The sequence below is a fragment of the Fusarium solani genome, assembly GCF_023522795.1.
Source record: "Fusarium solani strain SB1 chromosome Unknown bctg00000001, whole genome shotgun sequence".
Lineage (NCBI taxonomy): Eukaryota > Fungi > Ascomycota > Sordariomycetes > Hypocreales > Nectriaceae > Fusarium > Fusarium solani.
The window spans coordinates 1,407,498-1,426,640 of NW_027072156.1; the positions used below are offsets into that span (position 1 = coordinate 1,407,498).

At 55.5% G+C, this 19,143-nt stretch overlaps 6 protein-coding genes across 6 annotated transcripts; 2 read left to right on the plus strand and 4 right to left on the minus strand.

Moving 5' to 3' along the window:
* Positions 1–130: 130 nt before the first annotated feature.
* On the minus strand, positions 131–2,689 carry MRS44_002542 (uncharacterized protein; the record flags this gene model as incomplete). Its single annotated transcript, XM_046268090.2, has 3 exons — positions 131–840; positions 893–1,097; positions 1,148–2,689. 3 exons carry the CDS (start codon positions 2,687–2,689, stop codon positions 131–133), a joined length of 2,457 nt encoding a protein of 818 aa, XP_046136651.1.
* A 4,520-nt stretch (positions 2,690–7,209) lies between these two features.
* Positions 7,210–7,804, plus strand: MRS44_002543 (uncharacterized protein; the record flags this gene model as incomplete). Its single annotated transcript, XM_065622869.1, has 3 exons — positions 7,210–7,380; positions 7,444–7,575; positions 7,661–7,804. The coding sequence occupies 3 exons, from the start codon at positions 7,210–7,212 to the stop codon at positions 7,802–7,804; spliced, it is 447 nt and encodes a 148-aa protein (XP_065478941.1).
* Positions 7,805–8,918: 1,114 nt separating this feature from the next.
* Positions 8,919–10,827, plus strand: MRS44_002544 (uncharacterized protein; the record flags this gene model as incomplete). The annotated part of the gene is made up of 4 exons (XM_046275165.2): positions 8,919–8,964; positions 9,107–9,273; positions 9,321–9,642; positions 9,692–10,827. The coding sequence occupies 4 exons, from the start codon at positions 8,919–8,921 to the stop codon at positions 10,825–10,827; spliced, it is 1,671 nt and encodes a 556-aa protein (XP_046136653.1).
* Positions 10,828–11,219: 392 nt separating this feature from the next.
* On the minus strand, positions 11,220–12,977 carry MRS44_002545 (uncharacterized protein; the record flags this gene model as incomplete). Its single annotated transcript, XM_046275166.2, has 1 exon — positions 11,220–12,977. One exon carries the CDS (start codon positions 12,975–12,977, stop codon positions 11,220–11,222), a length of 1,758 nt encoding a protein of 585 aa, XP_046136654.1.
* Positions 12,978–14,028: 1,051 nt separating this feature from the next.
* On the minus strand, positions 14,029–15,744 carry MRS44_002546 (mitochondrial 37S ribosomal protein uS2m; the record flags this gene model as incomplete). Its single annotated transcript, XM_046275167.2, has 3 exons — positions 14,029–14,683; positions 14,732–15,662; positions 15,714–15,744. The coding sequence occupies 3 exons, from the start codon at positions 15,742–15,744 to the stop codon at positions 14,029–14,031; spliced, it is 1,617 nt and encodes a 538-aa protein (XP_046136655.1).
* Positions 15,745–16,058: 314 nt separating this feature from the next.
* MRS44_002547 (uncharacterized protein) lies at positions 16,059–18,317 on the minus strand (the record flags this gene model as incomplete). Its single annotated transcript, XM_065622870.1, has 4 exons — positions 16,059–16,684; positions 16,774–17,031; positions 17,084–17,957; positions 18,144–18,317. The coding sequence occupies 4 exons, from the start codon at positions 18,315–18,317 to the stop codon at positions 16,059–16,061; spliced, it is 1,932 nt and encodes a 643-aa protein (XP_065478942.1).
* Positions 18,318–19,143: the final 826 nt, after the last annotated feature.

Sequence of the window (19,143 nt, forward strand, 5' to 3'; positions counted from 1 at the left end):
CCCTGTTCCTCCACCGTTCATCTCAGTTAGAATCCATCCTCCTGGTCTAATCCCACTAAAATTCTAGAATGTCTAAGTTTCAGCGAATGATCGCTGCCTTGTTTTCTCTAGACCAATGTAATATCCCCATCTATCGTGAGGCGAGACCGTCGCCAATCTTCTTCCACAGACCGTTGCGCTTCCAGGTCCAGTTCTTGAGGAAGGGGGGGTCCATGCCCGTCTCGAAGGCCTCGTTGCGGGCCTGGATCTGGGCGTTGAGGAGGGTCTGGCGGGCAGCAGCACCGCGGTTCTTCAGATGGGGCATGCGGTCGATGGCATCGATGGCCAAGCTGAAGCGGTCGGTCTGGTTGCGGATGGCCAGCTCGAGAGGGGTGTCGATGTTGCCCTTCTCCTTGTAGCCGCGGACGTGCAGGTTGAGGCTACCGGGACGCTTGTAGGTCAGGCGGTGCACCATCCAGGGGTAGCTGTGGAAGTTGAAGATGACGGGCTTGTCATCGGTGAAGAGGCTGGTCCACTCCGAGTCGGGCAGGCCGTGGGGGTGGTCGGTGTGGTGGATCAGCTTGAACAGGTCCACGACGTTGACGCATCGGATCTTGAGCTCGGGGAAGTGCTCGAGCAGGAGGTCGATGGCGGCCAGGGACTCGTGTGTGCTGATGTCACCGCAAGAAGCCATGACGAGGTCGGGCTCTTGGCCGGCATCGGTAGAGAACTGAGGCCAGATGCCGATACCCTTGGTGCAGTGCTCGATGGCCTGGTCCATGGGCAGATACTGGAGATGCTCCTGCTTATCAGAGACGACAACGTTGACGTAGTTGACGGAGCGCAGGCAGTGGTCCATGACTGTAGCGTGTTAGAAGGGGGAATCCAATATCAAGGGCGAGTCAACACGTACCGGAAAGCAGACAGTTTCCATCAGGAGGCAGGTAGATGCGGACAACCTCGGGGCTCTTGTTTGCAACAACATCGAGGAAGCCAGGATCCTGGTGAGTGAAACCGTTGTGGTCCTGACGCCAGACGACGGCAGTCAGGAGAATGTTGAGGGAAGCGACCTTGGCACGCCACTCAACCTCGAGACACTTCTCGATCCACTTGCAGTGCTGCACATGTTGTTAGTGAGAATCTATACATGGACGTCATGTTCACATACCTGGTTGACCATGGAGTCAATAACATGGATGAAAGGCTCGTAGCTGTTGAGCAGACCGTGGCGACCACTCAGGATGTAACCCTCGAGCCAACCCTCGCAGTTGTGCTCAGAGAGCATCTCCATGACACGGCCGGACTTGGCCAAGTTGCCGCCGTTCTCATCCTCCTCAAAGTACTCACCCATCCAGACCTTCTTGCCGGCAGCGTAGACGCCGCCGAGCTTGTTAGACTCGGTCTCATCAGGGCCAAACAGACGGAAGTTGTTCTGGTTCTGCGCGATAACGTCCCTGAGGAACACGGCCATGTTGGTCATGCTGGCGTTGTTGACGTTGCCGGGGCTGTCGACCTTGATGGCATAGTCCCGGAAGTCGGGCATCTTCAGGGGCTTCTTGATCAGACCGCCGTTGGCAACGGGGTTGGCGCTCATTCGTCGGTTGCCCTCGGGGGTGAGGGCACGGAGAGCAGGAATAGGAGCACCAGCCTCGTCAAAGAGACGCTCGGGCTCGTAGCTCCGCATCCAGTCCTCAAGAAGCTTGAGGTGGGCAGGGTTGGTGGCGGGGTCGGTGATGGGGACCTGGTGAGCACGCCAGTAACCCTCGAGGTAGTTCTCGTCAACCTTGCGGGGGGCGGTCCAGCCCTTGGGACTTCGGAGGACGATCATGGGCCACATGGGGCGGAAGGCCTCGCCGCTGTCACGGGCCTGCTTCTGGAACTTCTTGATCTCGTTGACACAGTGCTCGAGAGTAGCGGCCATGGCCTGGTGCATGGACTCGATATCGTCACCCTCGACAAAGTATGGCTGCCAGCCGTAGCCGAGGAAGAGGTTCTCAAGCTCCTTGTGAGAAATTCGGGCAAGGACAGTGGGGTTGTTGATCTTGTAGCCGTTAAGGTGGAGGACAGGGAGGACAGCACCATCGACAATGGGGTTGAGGAACTTGTTGCTGTGCCAAGCAGTGGCAAGGGGACCAGTCTCAGCCTCACCATCACCGACCATGGTAAGAGCAATCAGGTCGGGGTTGTCGTAGACAGCACCGAAAGCGTGGGAGACTGAGTAACCCAGCTCACCACCCTCGTGGAGGGATCCTGGGGTTTCGGGGGTAGCATGAGAGCCGATGCCTCCGGGGAAGGAGAAGCTCTTGAAGAACTTCTGGAGACCCTCAGTGTCGAGGGTCTTGTCGGGGTACACCTCGGTGTAGACGCCTTCGAGATAGGACTGAGAGAGGACAGCGGGGGCACCGTGGCCAGGGCCAGAGATGAAGATGCTGTCAAGATCGTACTTCTTGATGAGACGGTTGAAGTGCATCCATGTGAAGATCTGGCCGGGAGCAGAGCCAAAGTGACCGAGCAGTCGAAGCTTGAGGTGCTCAGGCTTGAGGGGTTCTCGCAGGAGGGGGTTCTCCTTCAGGTAGATCATACCCAGGGACAGGTAGCAACTGGCCTTGAAGAAGTCATTGTACTGGGAAATCTCCTCCTCGGAGAGCGGGGTGCCCTTGACAGTAGAACGGGCGATGCCAAAGGGCTGGATAGACTTGACCTCAGCCATTGGGAAGTTGTTGTAAGAGACAATTGTTAAAGTTGTGGTTGTTGTTGAACTCTTGCATAAGAGATGAGAAGAGAAGGGAACAGAGGAAAGGGTCGAGAGCCCAACAGGCTCCGAAGACTTCTTATACGGGAGCAGGAGCTGGAGGGGTTGCCAAGGAATCACCAGGAGGAGGAGAGGTCTACAGAGTATAACGGGGAGTGCGGTGAGCAGAGAAGGGTAGAGAGAGGCACACACAGGGCTTCTGCCGCAAGCCTGGGTCTGGGTCTGGGCTGGGTACGGGCAGCAGAAACAGACAAGGAACAACAGCGGCCGTTGGCAGGATGATGGATCAGCAGACGGGTTACATTGGTTGGAACGACGAGCTCTGAACTCAACAGGGCGTGTATGTAATTGCTCATCGGCGTGCAATTGTGACGAGCTATGCTCTCCTGGCCGAAAGCGAGATGGTGGCGTGCGTGGGGGAGGCTCGTCAGAGCAACGCACCGTACCCTACCCTACCGACGGACGGGGAGGACGTCGGCCGTCAAGGAAGACGGGCCGGACAATGGGCGGCAGGTGGGCTGCAAGTGGTCGTCACTCTGGGAGAAGAAGGTCTTGGGTACGGGACGGCATTGCGTGTGGTGGGTAGCTAGGGGAGCTTGCTGGCAGCTGCTTGGTTGGCGATGGTGGTTGACAGAGGTGGTCTGATCCAGATAGTCTTTCAAGGACGAACGCCATGCCCCACTGCCGTGTTCCAGAGGCCCGACACCGATGTCGAATCGACGGGTCGACGGGCGACTGCTTCCCTTGGCTAGCTAGGGGCAACGAGGGCCTGCATAGCATCAGAGTCAGAGTCATTGTCATGATGCGTTGCGCTGCGGTGCTCTGCGGTCGGTGCGGCGCGGCGCATGGCCGTTGTCTCGCCCGTGGTTGGGCGCGCTACTGTAGGGGGAGGTGGCATGTTGAACCCTAGTCGGGCCTTATTCGACGTCGTCCGTCGCCGTCGATTGATTTTTCTGATGAAGGAAGCAGCGTGAGAAGACGTTCGGATGGTTGACATCTGACAAGCCCATCCCCAAGCTGGTCAAGCTTGTCGTGATTGGGGGCCTTGCCTGCCTTGCCTGAGGCGGCGACGGCCGGCCGCCGACGGAGGTGGAGACCCGCTTGCGGTTTTGCCGGCTGTCAATGCCGGCGTTACTTGATGGAAGTCAGCGCGGTACCCACCCCGAGCACACAATTCTGCCTCGCGGACCGAGTACCCCGCTAACGCGCGCAACTCCCCGCCAGGTACCCATCGACCAGCGCCCTAGCGGCTCGCCATGATCCAACATCTGATGCTCAGCCCGAGGTGAAGGCGGCGTCATGATACTTTGACCCTAGCTTTGACTGTACGAGCCTGCTTTTTTTATTGCTATCTTTCAATTCATCATCTCACTTTTTTCTATGTACAGATAGCCAGTCGCCCTTCTCCTTAGTCAAATCTCTCTGTGGGTGGGCTGGCCTGAGACAGAATTGGCCGTTGACCAGCCGATTGGATTCGGTCTCCCAAGAGAGGACGGAACGAGCGTGGCCCAGCTTGTGAAATATGATATGTTAGCTGTGCCACCAGATTGTTGCTGCTTCAGCCCAATGCCTCACCCAGGTTGCATTCTTCGGGTCAATGACCCCCTCTCCTCGATTTCCGGGACCGTGTCTCGAGTCTCTTTTGTTTCCTCCTCCTCTTACTGGGAGCAGTCCCAATTGACTCTAAGCCACGATGACGCCGTCATTATTTTTCTACTGTTTTTTTCTGGCAGTTGCTCTGCAAAGCTCAGACATCACATCTCATGTCTCGGGAAACGATCAACATGGGCCCCGAGCTTCCCGGGGTAGTAACCTATGTAGATACAGTTGTACATCCTCATACGAGTGAATACTCTTCATGCACACCCTCCAGGGGTTAGGGGGGGGAACCTTTGGGTTCTGGCCTTTTTATCCGCCGTTAAACCCTCGCTCGCTTGTTTGATGCTGCAGCACCAGCAGCTAGAGCAATGATGACGGGACGGGGGCTCTACAGGACTAGTTCTAGTTCCACGTCCAGCCCTGATCTGATATTACGTCTTTCGGCGCTCCGATCCCCGATGAGGGGCAGCAGAGCTTCCCTTGGAGGGAAATACGACCGGCGGCAGAGCTCTCGAGGCAAAATTCGATGCGATCCATCCGGAATACCCATGTGCGAGAGGGCCGTCCGTAACGTGGTAGATACTTACGTGGTAGGAAAGTAGCTACCCCTCACTCATGGATGCTATGCTCGGTCTCGCAGCAACAGCAGAAGCAGAATCTTGGAAGCATTCCATCCCATCCATCACACCCTCCATCTCACGCCCAGCCACCAACAGCAGAGCAGAACAAACCCACTCCCCAGACGCGGAACCGTAGCCATGGGCAATTCCCCAAACCGCATTTCTTTGTTTCCTCTTCCCCTGCCGAATGCGATGTTTTGAAAAAGCACCCCCAACCCGCAGATGCCAGCCATGCCATGCACGCGCTCTTCCATGTCCTCCCCCAGGCGCCGCCGCCGCTCTGGTGTGGAGCGGTCGTGACAGCTGAAAGCCCGTGCAGTCTGTCGGTGTCGGGGGTTCTGCGACCGTTGAAGATGCCGATCCGCCTTCTGCACCTAAAAACCTAACTAGAATCCTCTCAAGCGCCAATCCTTGATGACAAGACGCCAGGGTTGCGAGGACCCTTCATCCCTGCTCTCGAAACTTTGACTTGTGCGGTTCTGGCTTCTCGATGGGGAATTTGCGGCTCGCTTCCTCCTGAGGATGGCATGGCTCACGGCGTTGTAAGAATGGATAGACCGTGATGGGTACTATACGGCAAAAGTAGCACGACTCGACGAGGAGGACCGATAACGGTAGGACACGTTTACTTTAACGGACCTTGTACGTCGCCTCTGATGATATATCTCGTGTCACTGAAAGGTTGGACATGTATCATCCATCATGCATCATCAATGCCCTTCTCCGCCTCATCTGCGTTGACAGCAGCAGTAAGTTAGGCGAGATTCAGCCAGATCGTGTTTCCCCATCGCCAAGATCTCTGTCGCGTACCTACGTAAACTACCTTGACGTCGGTTCAAAACAAGCATAACAGATCTAGAAAAAGCACAATCTATCCCCACAAGGCCACAGCTGCCAGTACAGCATCTATCACAACGCACGCAACCATGTCTCTGTCTTCTCGTTGCTGCTGCTGCTGTAACCCTGATGGTCGCATCCCACGATGCAGTTCTAGAATCGCCTGATCGGCACCTGCGCTGCCCAACAGCAACCCTTTCCCTTCGCAGACAGCGTAGAAATGGAATGCTTCCCCTCCAAAAACCACATGTTGTGCCTCTGTATCAATCCAACGATCCTCTCACTCGATGCTCATCCCTTCGCCCCCATCCAATACCGAGACGTCGAGTTGAGCTGCCCACGGAAGCCTGACGTAACGCGCCCCCGCCACCGGCAGACTTACATATAATCCGTCGACGCCTCGCTCCCACCCTCGGTCGGGAATCTGTCTGTTTGCATCTTTAATAATAATAATCATTCAGATCGAAAAAAAGATTCGAGAAAAAAATAGAGATTGAAAAAGGTTTCACAAAAAGAGATTGACACGATCATTATGCGCCCGAGCTTCGATATACCCCATCGCCCCGAGACGCCCAAGCCGGACCCGCCAGTCCCAAACGAGCCCGACAATGGCGAGGGCGATGGAATCACCGACTATCTACGCTGAAGGCAACTAAACAAATACGAGTATTTCTGACACGGCAGATTGTTTCACGGTAGGTTCTCGGCAGCGCAGCTTCGTCTGTCGGCTGATGAGAGAGTGCAGAAAGGATGAGATCGATGCTACCTCTTTTTTTCCACGGCGTTTTTGGTGAGGGCGGGAGGAATGATGATACCAAGTGGCCCTTGAGCCATGAATTGCCCACTGTACAATGAATGATATGCCGCGACGACCTTTTGATTTCATGTCGACTCTTCTATGGGGTTTCATCTGGGAAATTCGATTCGAAGAAATTGTGTTGATAGATGGATTTACGATTTCTTTGGTGAACTTATGCTTTCTCTCTGTAAGAGCTTGGTTTGGGGTCACTCTACGAGAAAGGTTGGGACTGGCGCAACATGATGGAAGTCTGCATTGAAGCGTTCCAAATGGCTGGAAATTGATCTTAGCACAGCCGATACAATTGATCATTTTTTTTAAAAAGTATTTGACATGTATTTCTTGATGGTCATAAGTGATAAACCCTCTTTTGTCCCAACGCACCGGATGAAGATGCCGGGCCGACCCTTTCGCGGCTACTTCACGTACGTCATACTTGAACCTCTCAATTCCATCTCACTTCCGTTCAAACCGATGACACTCAAGTCGGCAAAAGCTTGAAAGGATAAAGAGACCATCATACCTTTGCTATATCAGAGCTCGCCACCTCACTCTCAACTCAGAAGCCCAACTCTGGTCGAGTGAACACACCAAACAGCTTTCCTATAACCCCAACCGCAACGATGAGCGATCCTTCGAACCAGTCCGCTCTATCAGATTCCCTCACCCCGGAGATGATCGAGTTTGCGACCAAGATGTATGACTCGGCTCGGATAGGCGATGTGGCAGTCTTCCAGCAAGCTCTGCCCGCAGGATTGCCCCCGAACCTCACCAACGACAAAGGCGACACCCTGGTAGGACCGCCAGGCTCATATTCCCTGAGAAGCACAGACAGTATTCAAGACTAACAATATCAGCTCATGCTTGCAGCATACCACGGTCACGCTGACGTCGTTCACCTTCTCATCCAGCACGGTGCCGACCCGAACCGTTTGAACGACCGAGGCCAGAGTCCTCTTGCCGGCGCAGTATTCAAGAAGGAAGACGAAGTCATTCAGGCAAGCCTAACCTCATCTAATATGAACCTTGAATGCCTTTGAGAAAAGGAAATCTTATTGACTTGATTGTGTACAGGTACTACTGGACGGAGGCGCTGACCCCGAACACGGCAAACCGAGCGCCGCCGAGTGTATCACCATGTTTAACCAAGAGGATGTGTGGAAGAGCAAGTTTGATGCGGCACCTGGCAAGGGACAGGCTGATAAAGGGCGATCTTGAGAGAATAAGGCTTGACGGGACATGGGGCCGAGGGACATGGGGCTGAATCGGGCCGGGTTGGGTTACCAATCTACAGTATATCACGGATACTGGCAGTAATAAAATAATGTATAATTTATACGAACGCAACAGGAAAAGCGGACGATCTTGCTGCAGACTGCGAGTGCACTACTCTCATGAACGTCCAAAACCCAGTCTCCATTATGGATGAGACGGCTACCCTGAATCAGAGCAATCCCAATCTTGGTTTCTAATTAAGTATTCAGAATTTCCACTTATCACTTGATGAATGGGTAAGTCCATCCTGGTCGAGACTTACACAGGGTACTACCAAGCTTACAACCCTGTACCTCAAGTGCCGAGTTTCGGGGGCTGGGCCTAAGATGCTCACAAGTGTTGATACACAATAGAAACCGAGCCTAAGGTCTTTGTAGTGGAATATAGATGTGCCTGAAAATGGGAGCAGGTGAGAAAGAAAATGAAACGCTTTCTTTGCTCTCATCGTTGAATTGTAGATGTTGCACTCATTAATCAAGGATGTGTCAGGGGCGTCAATGTACAGCAGTTGTAATGTGTAAATGCACTTCAAGGCAGCTTTAGGTACGTTAAGCTATTGTTAACTCATCTCATTGTCTTCAGGGGCGGGACTGGGCCTTCATCGGTATTGGCCTTGAGAACCGTGTAGGCATTCACCTTTACACATACTCACTCCGTGGATATGAGGGCATACACTGGTCCTTCCATTCGCAGGCTAGTGAACTTCCAAAATCATGTAATAAAGCCGCCAATATTCAGCAAGACCGACTTTCAAGAAAATATTCTCATTTTCGAATTACAAGTCTCTTTTGTTGTCAAGTTGAAGTTCGGGCTGAAGTGGTTGATTGGACACGACGGGACCCTTGACTCCTATATAGATGGCCCGTGCACGACTGGGGCAAGGACATGATGAGAAAGAAGGCTGCCACATTTTTTTGGAAGCTTCCATCACAGCTCCTTCCCACTCTGAACCCCGTCGACCTCCTCCACCCCAAAACCCTCTCCTGCAGTCCTCTATAATTTCTTGGACGGAGAAGAACCATCATCTACCGATCCCGACCGCATCCCATCCTCCAAAATGTCTTTCGGAGGCCAAACGCCGACGATCATCGTCCTCAAGGAAGGTCCGTTTTACCCCACCGCCCGCCCGCTTCAGGGACATTCACCCCTCGAAGTCGAAATCCAGGGGAGAAGCACCCTCAAGAGGAGATGCCAGACCGCCACGCGATACGCGGATAGTTCGCTGACTATGGCGCTTTGCAACAGGAACCGATACCTCCCAGGGCAAGGGACAGATCGTCTCCAACATTAATGCCTGTCTCGCCGTCCAGGCCACCATCAAGTCCACTTTGGGTCCCTACGGAGGCGACCTGTTGATGGTTGATGAGAATGGCAGGCAGACCATTACCAACGATGGCGCGACCGTCATGAAGGTGCGATGCGCTCCATGATACACCAAGACCTGACTGACACCGCAAAGCTCCTCGACATTGTCCACCCCGCCGCTCGAATTCTCGTCGATATCGCCCGATCGCAAGATGCTGAGGTGGGCGATGGAACTACCTCAGTCGTGGTCCTCGCCGGTGAGATCCTTAAGGAGGTCAAGGAGCACGTCGAGCAGGGTGTCAGCTCTCAGATCATCATCAAGGGTCTGCGGAGAGCGTCGCAGATGGCCGTCAACAAGGTCAAGGAGGTTGCTGTCAGCACCAACGAGGGCAACCGCCGCGATACCCTGGCCAAGCTGGCCTCGACTGCCATGACCAGCAAGCTGATCAAGCGGAATACTCCTTTCTTCACCAAGAGTACGAATATGACGCTGCAGGTTCGAATATCAGGCTAACGTGACTACAGTGGTTGTCGACGCCGTCCTGTCCCTCGACCAAGACGACCTTAACGAGAAGCTTATCGGCATCAAGAAGATCCCCGGTGGTTCGCTTACTGAATCCCTCTTCATCAACGGTGTCGCCTTCAAGAAGACCTTTTCCTACGCCGGTTTCGAGCAACAACCAAAGTCCTTCGAGCAACCCAAGATCGTCTGCCTCAATGTCGAGCTGGAGCTCAAGGCCGAGAAGGACAACGCCGAGGTCCGTGTGGAGCAGGTTTCCGAATACCAGGCTATCGTGGACGCGGAGTGGCAGATTATCTACAAGAAGCTCGAGGCGGTTTACCAGACGGGTGCCAAGGTGGTGCTGAGCAAGCTGCCCATTGGTGACTTGGCTACCCAGTTCTTTGCCGACCGAGATGTCTTCTGCGCCGGCCGTGTCGCTGCTGAGGATATGGAGCGCGTGGTGCAGGCTACTGGCGCTGTGGTTCAGTCGACATGCTCTGACATTCTGCCCGAGCATCTGGGAACCTGCGGCAAGTTTGAGGAGCGCCAGATCGGCGGTGAGCGCTTCAACTTCTTCGAGGACTGCCCCGAGGCCAAGACATGCACTCTGGTCCTCCGTGGTGGTGCGGAGCAGTTCATCGCCGAGGTTGAGCGATCTCTGCACGACGCCATCATGATTGTCAAGCGAGCGATCCGAAACCACCTGATTGTCGGTGGTGGTGGTGCTGCCGAGATGGAGGTGTCAGCCTACCTTCACCAGTTTGCCGATAAGAACATCCCTCACAAGCAACAAGCCATCATCAAGTCCTTTGCCAAGGCCCTCGAGATTATCCCCCGCCAGCTCTGCGACAACGCTGGTTTCGATGCTACCGACATCCTCAACAAGCTCCGCGTGGAGCACCGAAAGGGCAAGACATGGGCTGGTGTCGATTTCCAGAACGAGGGCGTTGCTGACATGATGGAGCGCTTCGTGTGGGAGCCCGCCCTGGTCAAGATCAACGCCATCCAGGCCGCCACCGAGGCCAGCTGCCTCATCCTCGGAGTCGACGAGACCATCCGCAACGAGGAGAGCGCCAAGCCCCAGGCTCCTGGTCAGCTACCGCCCGGCGCTGCGCAGCGAGCTCTCAGGGGCCGTGGACGGGGAATGCCTAGAAGGTAAACCCGCCCAAAGCCCTAAAGAGAAACATAGGACAGTCATGAGGGGAACATAAAAACAATCCTGGAACATAGAAATGGAAAGCGGGTTTGGTGGTGTTGTCGTGGCTGGGGGTTGGAGGATCTGTATGATACCTAGACTTACGATATCTGACCTCTGGAAAATTGAATGTCCTCCATCTGACAGCACTGGAGAAGCATCATGGCACTTGTCTGAAATGAATATCCATCAAGCCTACGTGACTGAGTAGTGTATAGTCGTGTCAATGGGTATTTCACTTTTTTTCTTAATACCTCTGGCGTACAAAAATCATGCTCATGAGAAAAGAAGATATCCAAAACTCGCCCGCTCCGTTTTATGCCTTGACGAATAACACCACAAACCCATTCCTTGTCTTAGCCCCCTGTCCCTCCAAACCCAACATCATACAAGCTCCTCTCCTTGTGATCCAGCCCCCTATCATCCGTCCCTGTCCCGACACCCATGCTTATGCCACTCATGCTCACCGTCCCGTCCACAACGTCGTCGTCATCCTGGTGCTCTATCAGCATCTCAAGATCACGATCGACTGCGTCAGGTTCAGTAGGTACGACATCCTCGGTAGCGTTGAGCAAGGCTTGGAAGTCAGCTGGTGAGTGGTACTGGTCAAAAGGCGTGAGGTCATGCGGTGAGGTCTGGTTGATGATTTGCGGGTCGATGGGCTGGTAGACGGAGTGGTCGTGAGAATGGTGGCCAGGAGGATCTTGTAGCATGGGGTTATGGTGCGGATGTTGATGTGGATTATGTTGATGGTGAGTAGGATGATGCTGTTGAGGAAGCGTATGATGATGCTGGTGTGAGTGAAGCGTATGGTCGATCGAGTTGCCCTGTAGAGTGTGAGGGGGCGCGATGAGAGAGATGTCGGCAGGGTTAGCATAAGGACTTGGAGTATGATCTGGACTTGGTTGCTGTGATAGCGTCGACATCATGCTGTGATCTTGTAGCGGCAGCACTTGACTCGGCGGACTCGTTGCCTGTATTTGATGATCACTCCCACCAATTGCGCCGGCACCCGATCTTCGTCCAGCTCCATGATTGTTCGCAGACGCAGACTTCCTTGCACCGCCTGGATTAGGTGTCTTGCCCAACTCCTTGCAATCGACGCAACTTCGGATGACGTCGCTAACCGTCTCCTTGATGCGGCTCCAGTGGTACTTCTCAGCAATGGTGGCGGTGGTCTTGTTGATGCCCCCGTGCTGCTGGTTATGAACACGACGGGCAATCTCAAACTGGCGGGCCGGGTCGGATATCACCTCCTTATCCTTGAGCATGAGCTTGTCGCCGTCGAGGAGCTTATAGTGCGTCGCCGCGCTGCGGAGTCTGCTTTTTTCGGCTCGGTCAGCGCCGTTCGGGTACTCGCCGTATTTGAGGTAGAACTTGATCTTGTCGAAACGCTCTTCACTCACGAGTTCCTCGCTTTCACGCGGAGCCAGATCCCGCCCGTAGATGATGGCGTCGATGAGCTGTCCCGGATAGCTCCTCAGGTTGCCGCACCCCTTGACCCGCCCGATGCGCTTAAAGCCCAGGGCGTCCCAGATGCGACACGAGGCCACATTGGTCTCGTAGACGAGATTGAAGACGCTGTAGGTGTAGCCGAGGCGGGGAGCCCAGTCCAAGTACGCCTCACCCATCAGACGACCGACACCACGGTTACGCGAAGCGTCAGTGACGAGGAAGCCAGCATTGCACACATGGCTGCTGCGGCCAGGGTAGTTGGGCTTGATGTAGAAGCTTCCCAGACATTCCCGGGACCAGTCCTTGCCCTCGACTACATCCTCGGCCCGCTCGACGTTTCCAAGAAGCATAATGGCACCAAAGTTCTGGAACCAGTAAGCAGCGAACTTGTCGGCGGCGAACGGCTCCATCATGGGATACGTATCGCCGCCTTCAATCTCCTTGTTGATCTGGTCACACAAGTACGCGAGCAGGGACTCCGGAACCTGGTGCCTTGACGCAAATGGGACAATGGTGGCGACGGTCTGACGATCTCGGAGGGTGACCTGCCGGGGCACGATATCGGCCGGGAAGCCGGGGCTGTTCGGATCCGGGTACGGGGGTTGGCCCGAGACCCGGTAGATAGTGGGGCTCGCCGGATCATCGAGCATGGCCGGCATTTTGGTGGTGGGAGGGTCACAGCCCTTGTGTACCAGTGAGAAAATAAAAGAGAAGAGTGAGGATGCAGTTGGAAAGAGGAAAGGCCCTTGTTGTCCTATAGACGATCAGTTAGCATATCAGTTTTAAAAAGTGTTCACTATCGTCTTTGCTGCTCAGAGCCGCTGTCGCTTTACACAAACACCCACCAACCAGACTGAAAGTGCAGAAAGCAAAGGACAAAGCACATACCAACTGCAGTGAGAGCAAGGCCAGCCCAATTTAATATTCCAACCTCGAGGCCAAGCCACTATGGGCGACTCGTGGATATGAGTCGGCACTGCGAGCCCCAGACCCCGATTTCGCACCGAACGCTATCTCACGCTCCAGGTGCCCGTAGAGCAGCCAGCAACGACCAAGGGTGCCCGCTGTGGTGCGCTGTGTGCTTTGGCTCTCTAGCGCTGGAGCGGCCCCCGCTGCTTATCGGCTGGGGGGTTCTCGTTTGTGGGCGTGTTTCCGCTATCGCTATGGACCTTGGCTGCCCTGGTATTCGCTGGGCGTTGCCTGCAGCCGTTGGGTGCTCCGCTGTGCCCGTGACCGTGCCTGCGCCTGTGCCTGTGCTGGATTGTGCCCGTCGTCGCTGCGCGGTGCGTGCTGTGATGTGCTGTGAATCCGACGTGACTGTGCTGAAATGTTCTTTGGTGAGGGGAAATGCGCGGCCAGCCCAACCCGGGCAGTGGAGGCCGAGATTTGGCATGGAGTGGCATTGGCAGGCACCTCCCGGACCCCGCCTGCCTCCAGAATCCAATCGCGGGGCACCTGCAGGAAGCCACCGAAACCCGCTCCTCCCCGTTGTTGTCAATGGAAGGTGCCAGGCCCATCGTTTATCCGAGTTGCCCGCCGTCATCGGCCTCCCTTCAAGGTATCCCACCAAGGTCGTCCATCACTTACACCATGGATTGGAGCAAAGCTATCTTTCGTACATGCATTTCACATCAACTTACATCATTCCCTGTATACATGCCCACTCATACGCTATTATACATCTGAAATATTGTACACAGCTTTTCTACTTTACTCCTTCTTGCTGCCCGTGATCTCGGCCTCGATAGCCGTGGCAGCCTGCTTGACTCCCGCCAACTGCTCCTCGATGCCCGCTAGCTTGACGCCGTGCGTCGACTCGGCCGCAGTCTCGACGGGAGCTGTCTTGACAAAGGACTCAATGGTTGTCGCCTCCTCCTTGAGACCTGCCAGTTGCTGCTCAATGTCTGCCAACCTCGCGCCGTGTGTTGACTCGACCTTGGCCTCAGCAGGAGTCTTGACAGCAGACTCGATCGCCGTAGCCTCCTCCTTGAGGCTCGCCAGCTGCTGCTCAATGCTTTCCAGTCTGGCGCCGTGCGTCGCCTCGGCCTCCTTGGGGCTTCCCAGAGCAGCCTCGCCCATCATGTCGACCATGTCCTCCTCAGAAACCTGAATGTCCTCCTCGTAGAACTGCTCACGCAGAATCTTCTGTTCATCCTCGCTGAATCCCTCAATGTTGTGCTGCATCCGGCCCATGACGGACTTGCGCTCAGCAATAGCCGCCTTGTTCTCCCGCTGCATGTACTGGACGATATCATGAGGGTTGTGCCAGGGGACTCTGCCCTTCTTGGCGTCCTCGACACGTCGCTGCTGTCCCTTCTGGCCAGCTCGGCCCAGAACACCACCAACAACAGCCATGGCTCGCAGACTATGCACTGTTAGTATCATCGGATGGCCGGATTAAAAGAAACGTTACCTGTCGTCGTTGGCGGGAATGGTATAAGTCACCCATGAGGGGTCCGCGTTGGTGTCAATGACACCAATCGTGGGGATGCTCTTCAGACCGCACTCGTAAAGAAGCGTGTAGTTCTCCAGGGGGTTCAAGCAGACAACCAGATCCGGCATCAGCGGGCGAGCCGAACCTCTGTACTTCTCAAAGCCGTCAAGCTCCTGGTCCTTCTCGTCCACAACCTTGGTTCCGGCCATCTTCAAAATCACATCTCGGTTCGTGATGGCTCCGGGCGTCCACTTGGTAAACAGGTGACAGGCACCAGCCATCTCGGCGGCCTTGGTGACAATCTCCATCTGTCCCTTGCGGGTGCCCACGAAGAGGATCAGGCCGCCTCGGTACGCAACCTCATCCACCACACGAGCCGCTCGTCGAAGGTGCGCCGCAGTCGTCTCTAGGGAGATAATGTGAATGCCCTGACGCACGCCGTAGATGTATCGCGAGTTGGCGGGGTTCCAGAGAGAGGTGCTATGACCCATGTGCGTTTGCGAGGCCATCAGCAGCTCCAGAGTAATATCCTCAGGTCCGGGGGGGTTGTTGACTAGCTCAGACGGGATGTACCGCTTCTCAACCCTCGATCCTAGGCTCCGCGTATTGGCCTGTATACGTTTGAATTCGGCGTACTGCTGAGCGGGCGCGGCAGGTGTTGCCGAGTTCGAGTTCTTGTGGGGTGTCGTCCACACAGCGCCCTTGTGCTCATGCGCAGAGTCGGTTCCGAGAGACATGATGCCATCCTGCACAACCCTCTGCTTCTTTCGTGCGGCTGAGACAATCTTGGGAGGTCCGGTGGCAGACTGGGGGATCTTCCAGGTCTGATCCGTCTGAGTCTCGGTCGTAACTTCGGTCGACAACTGCCGCAGGAGGGACCTCGAGATGGGAGAAGCCAATGTGCGGCGGCCTAGAGCATGTCAGATGGTTACTTGAGGTCCGCAGAGGCCAACTGGCTCACCCTGCCGCACGGCGGCGTTTCTCAGGATCATGGCGACGGATTAGAGGTTACTCGGTAGTCGTGATGGTCGTTCGACGACAGCCAAAATTTGGCCATGGCTTAAGGTCCGGCGTGCGAGATTTTCCGAGCCCGCACTCCAACAACCAACCCCTGCCATCCCAGCTCAGAACCACCACCTCGGTAAGAATTGGACTTTACAGCATCGCCCAATGAATGGAGACATTTAAGTAATCTACAAAGGGAATGTTCTGGATTAGACTTGCAAGGGTAATCTCTACTAAATATCTACAGTCTTCAGCCCCCATCTTCATCATGTCGTTAGGAGAGTGCGTGCACCGGATCTCTTTACCGGCTGGTGAGCCTGGAAATGGTAAAGACGCCCACGATAGCAACGGCCAACATGGCGATAGCACCGGGCAAAAGCAACTCGTTGGGCACGCCAGCGATGACCTGTTCCTGGATAGGTGGCGCAGGAGCCGTCCGGGCTCTCCGTGGTCTCCGCACGGTAGATCCAGCGTCATCATCCTCATCATCCTCATCCTCCTCGTCCTCTTCCTCATCAGGCCACCACTTGCGACGTTCTCGAAGGCCGGCACCAGTGGAAATCGAAGGTGTGGGCACCTCGGCGGGTTCCGAAACTGGGGGCTTCTCAGGATCATGAACGAAGAGGTCAACCTTGTCTCGGTGGGCTTGGCGAGTGAGAAGAACCGCCTCAAGCAGGTCGTTGTCAGTAGTGATGGAAATGGAATCTCCGTCGTCGTCGATAAAGCTGAGCGCAAAGCCCGGACCGGTAATCTTGCCCTCCTCCACAGGAGGGACACCACCAATGCCGTCCGCCTCGGCGCCTAGCTTTGCAGCCACGGCCGCAACAAATGCATCCATGCCTTCCGTAGCGATAACCTTGACACGGTGCACCCGGCCAGAGGGAGCCTTGAACTTGAAGGGGAATGGGCGCTCCTCGGGAGTCGAGTCTCGGCACCGTCATGCAGAAGCGAGCGAGGAGGCGACTCGAGGCCAATGTGAGATGCCGAATCTCCTGGGGCGAGGCTATCGCCGATACGATCCCGGGCTACGTCAGGCGAAGTGAGGCGCGAGCCCAGATTTGTGTGCTGAAGGCTGGCGCTACCCTCCCCGGACATCATAGATTCGGTCTCAGCGTCGAGCGAAAGCCAAAACTTGTTCCACGCAGGTCCCTCGTCGTTGGTATTCGACATGGCATTGATCTGGTCCAGAGTGGCGTACGTGAGCTTGAGAACATCGACCATACCGACAATCTCGCCTCCATCGTTCATGACTGGCAAGTTCAGGTAGTGGCCATCTATGAAACCGTCAGTTTATGCTCCATACCCCTCCCTGTTTGAGCGACTTACCGTGCATCTTCCGCAGCGCCGCCTGGAGGGTCATGTCCATTGGGGCAAAATCGGGGTGAGGAGTCATGACACGCACAACACTGCAATTGGCCGGGTCCAGACCAGGCGCGATCACTCGAAGAACGACATCCTTGCTGGTGAAGATGCCGGTAATGGCACCCTGATCTTGGACCAGCACGGCGGTGGTGCGGTTCTCCTTCATGAGCTGAGCAGCTTCCTTGACCGAGGTTCGCACGCTGACGGTGGTGGGGGGGACGCCGTTGAGGACCGTCTCCAGAGTAGGCCCGGACATCTTGCTGCGCAGAGCCTCAACGTATTGGATAATCTGCTGGGGTTGAGTAGAACCCAGCTCAGACTGAACACCCTCGAGGGCATCGTAGAGTTTTCGCGAGGACGAGTAAGCGCGCTCAAGCTTCTCCATGGCATCGTAGAAGCACTTGGTGATGTCCAGCACACCCGAAATGTCCTGGTTCTCGTCCATAACTGGCAGATGTCGGAAACCCTTGCGAACCATGAGGTCCAGGGCATCGGTGGCGCTAGTATCGGTTCGAGCGCACAGAGGGTTCTTGGTCATGATCTCGGCGATGGTGATGGCCGAGGCCTTTGCACCAGCTCCCACAACACGGAAGGCAAGATCCTTGGCAGTGAAGATACCGGCAATTCGGTCGTCATCGTCGGTAACCAAAACGCAGTCCTCTCGCTTGGCGGCCATCAACTGAGCGGCCTCAGATACAGTGGTCGCGGGCTTGATCTGGAGGGCGGGGCTGGGCTTGAGTGCGAGGACGGTTCCCGGGGGAGCTTTTCGGGTGTGTCGAGCTCGGCTCGTGAGGTGCTTCTTCTTGGACAGGTCATTTTCGAGCTTTTTTCGGATCGCCTGTACTAGAGGTTAGAGATCGGTGGTGCAGATGCAAGTTACGGTGAAGTGAGGTGTATTTGGCTCGGGCAACCCTCGAGCTCGTAGGCAGCGGGAGCGCTCCAAAGACGGGCTCGAAAGTGGGATCGTGCCATTGAATAGACCATGACAGAGTATTCTGGCAAAGAGGTATATATGGTGACGCACCTCATCACGCTTGGACTGCTTCTGGCGACTCGCACTGAGGGAAGAGCTTGTCTCGGCCTGAGCAGTTTCGAGGACGGGACGAGGAATGCTGGAACCGCCGGGGCTGTTGCCGAAAGGCGCGGATCCGCGGCCCTGGTTGCGGGTGGGAGTGCCTCTGTATGTGTTTCCCGACATGGCGACGGGTGAGTCGAGGGTGGTCAACAAGGAGTCGGGCTCGTTGTCACGGCCGGGAGTGGCTCGATGCGGAGGGGTCGGCGGGCGGCAGACGAAGGGGCACCTAACGATGTATTCGGATATCTCTCTGCCAGGCGGAGGCGGCAGTCGAGAAAGAGAAAATTATAAAGGCGCCTGGCCAATCGCAGCACCAGAGATATTGTGCGGGCGGGCGTGAAATGGGGTGACCCTCGGGTTGGAAATGTCAAGACTGGATGGATAACCTAGAACCTGGTAGGCCCAGTTCACCGACCCCTGGTCTTGGTTGTCCGGTGAGCTTTATTGACTTTGGCTGATCATTGGCCAAGCACGTGCCCGCACCATTCGCTCCTCAGGTATCACCGGCAAGTATAGGTTACTAAAGGAAACATCACTCCAGGCAGTTGTTTTCTTGTTCTTCATTCTCTTCCAGCAGAAAGTTTTTGATGTTGGTGCAGCTTATCCCGCATATCGCTTCTTGTGGGTCAGCCCTTGTCACTCTGGTCCTGCAAGCCCATTCGTCATCCATCCCATTCCGTCTTATAAGAGTCGACGCAATATAGCGCGGGCCCTGGTTTGCATGAATCTTGGCTTGACATGATGGGCCCTCCCCGATGAACTAGAGGTCTGTTCAGACGGCAAGAGTAGAGATCCCATAACATGCGGGCAGTCTAGCTGTGCATATCAGCCAGCGAAGAGTTCATGCGATCAGGGCTAGACTTGCCCCAGGCTCGGCACATGGCCAGAAAGAGTTCGGACGGGCTGTTGGCTACTCCCGTCTTCTCGGCAATGCCTTTCCGAGCATGAC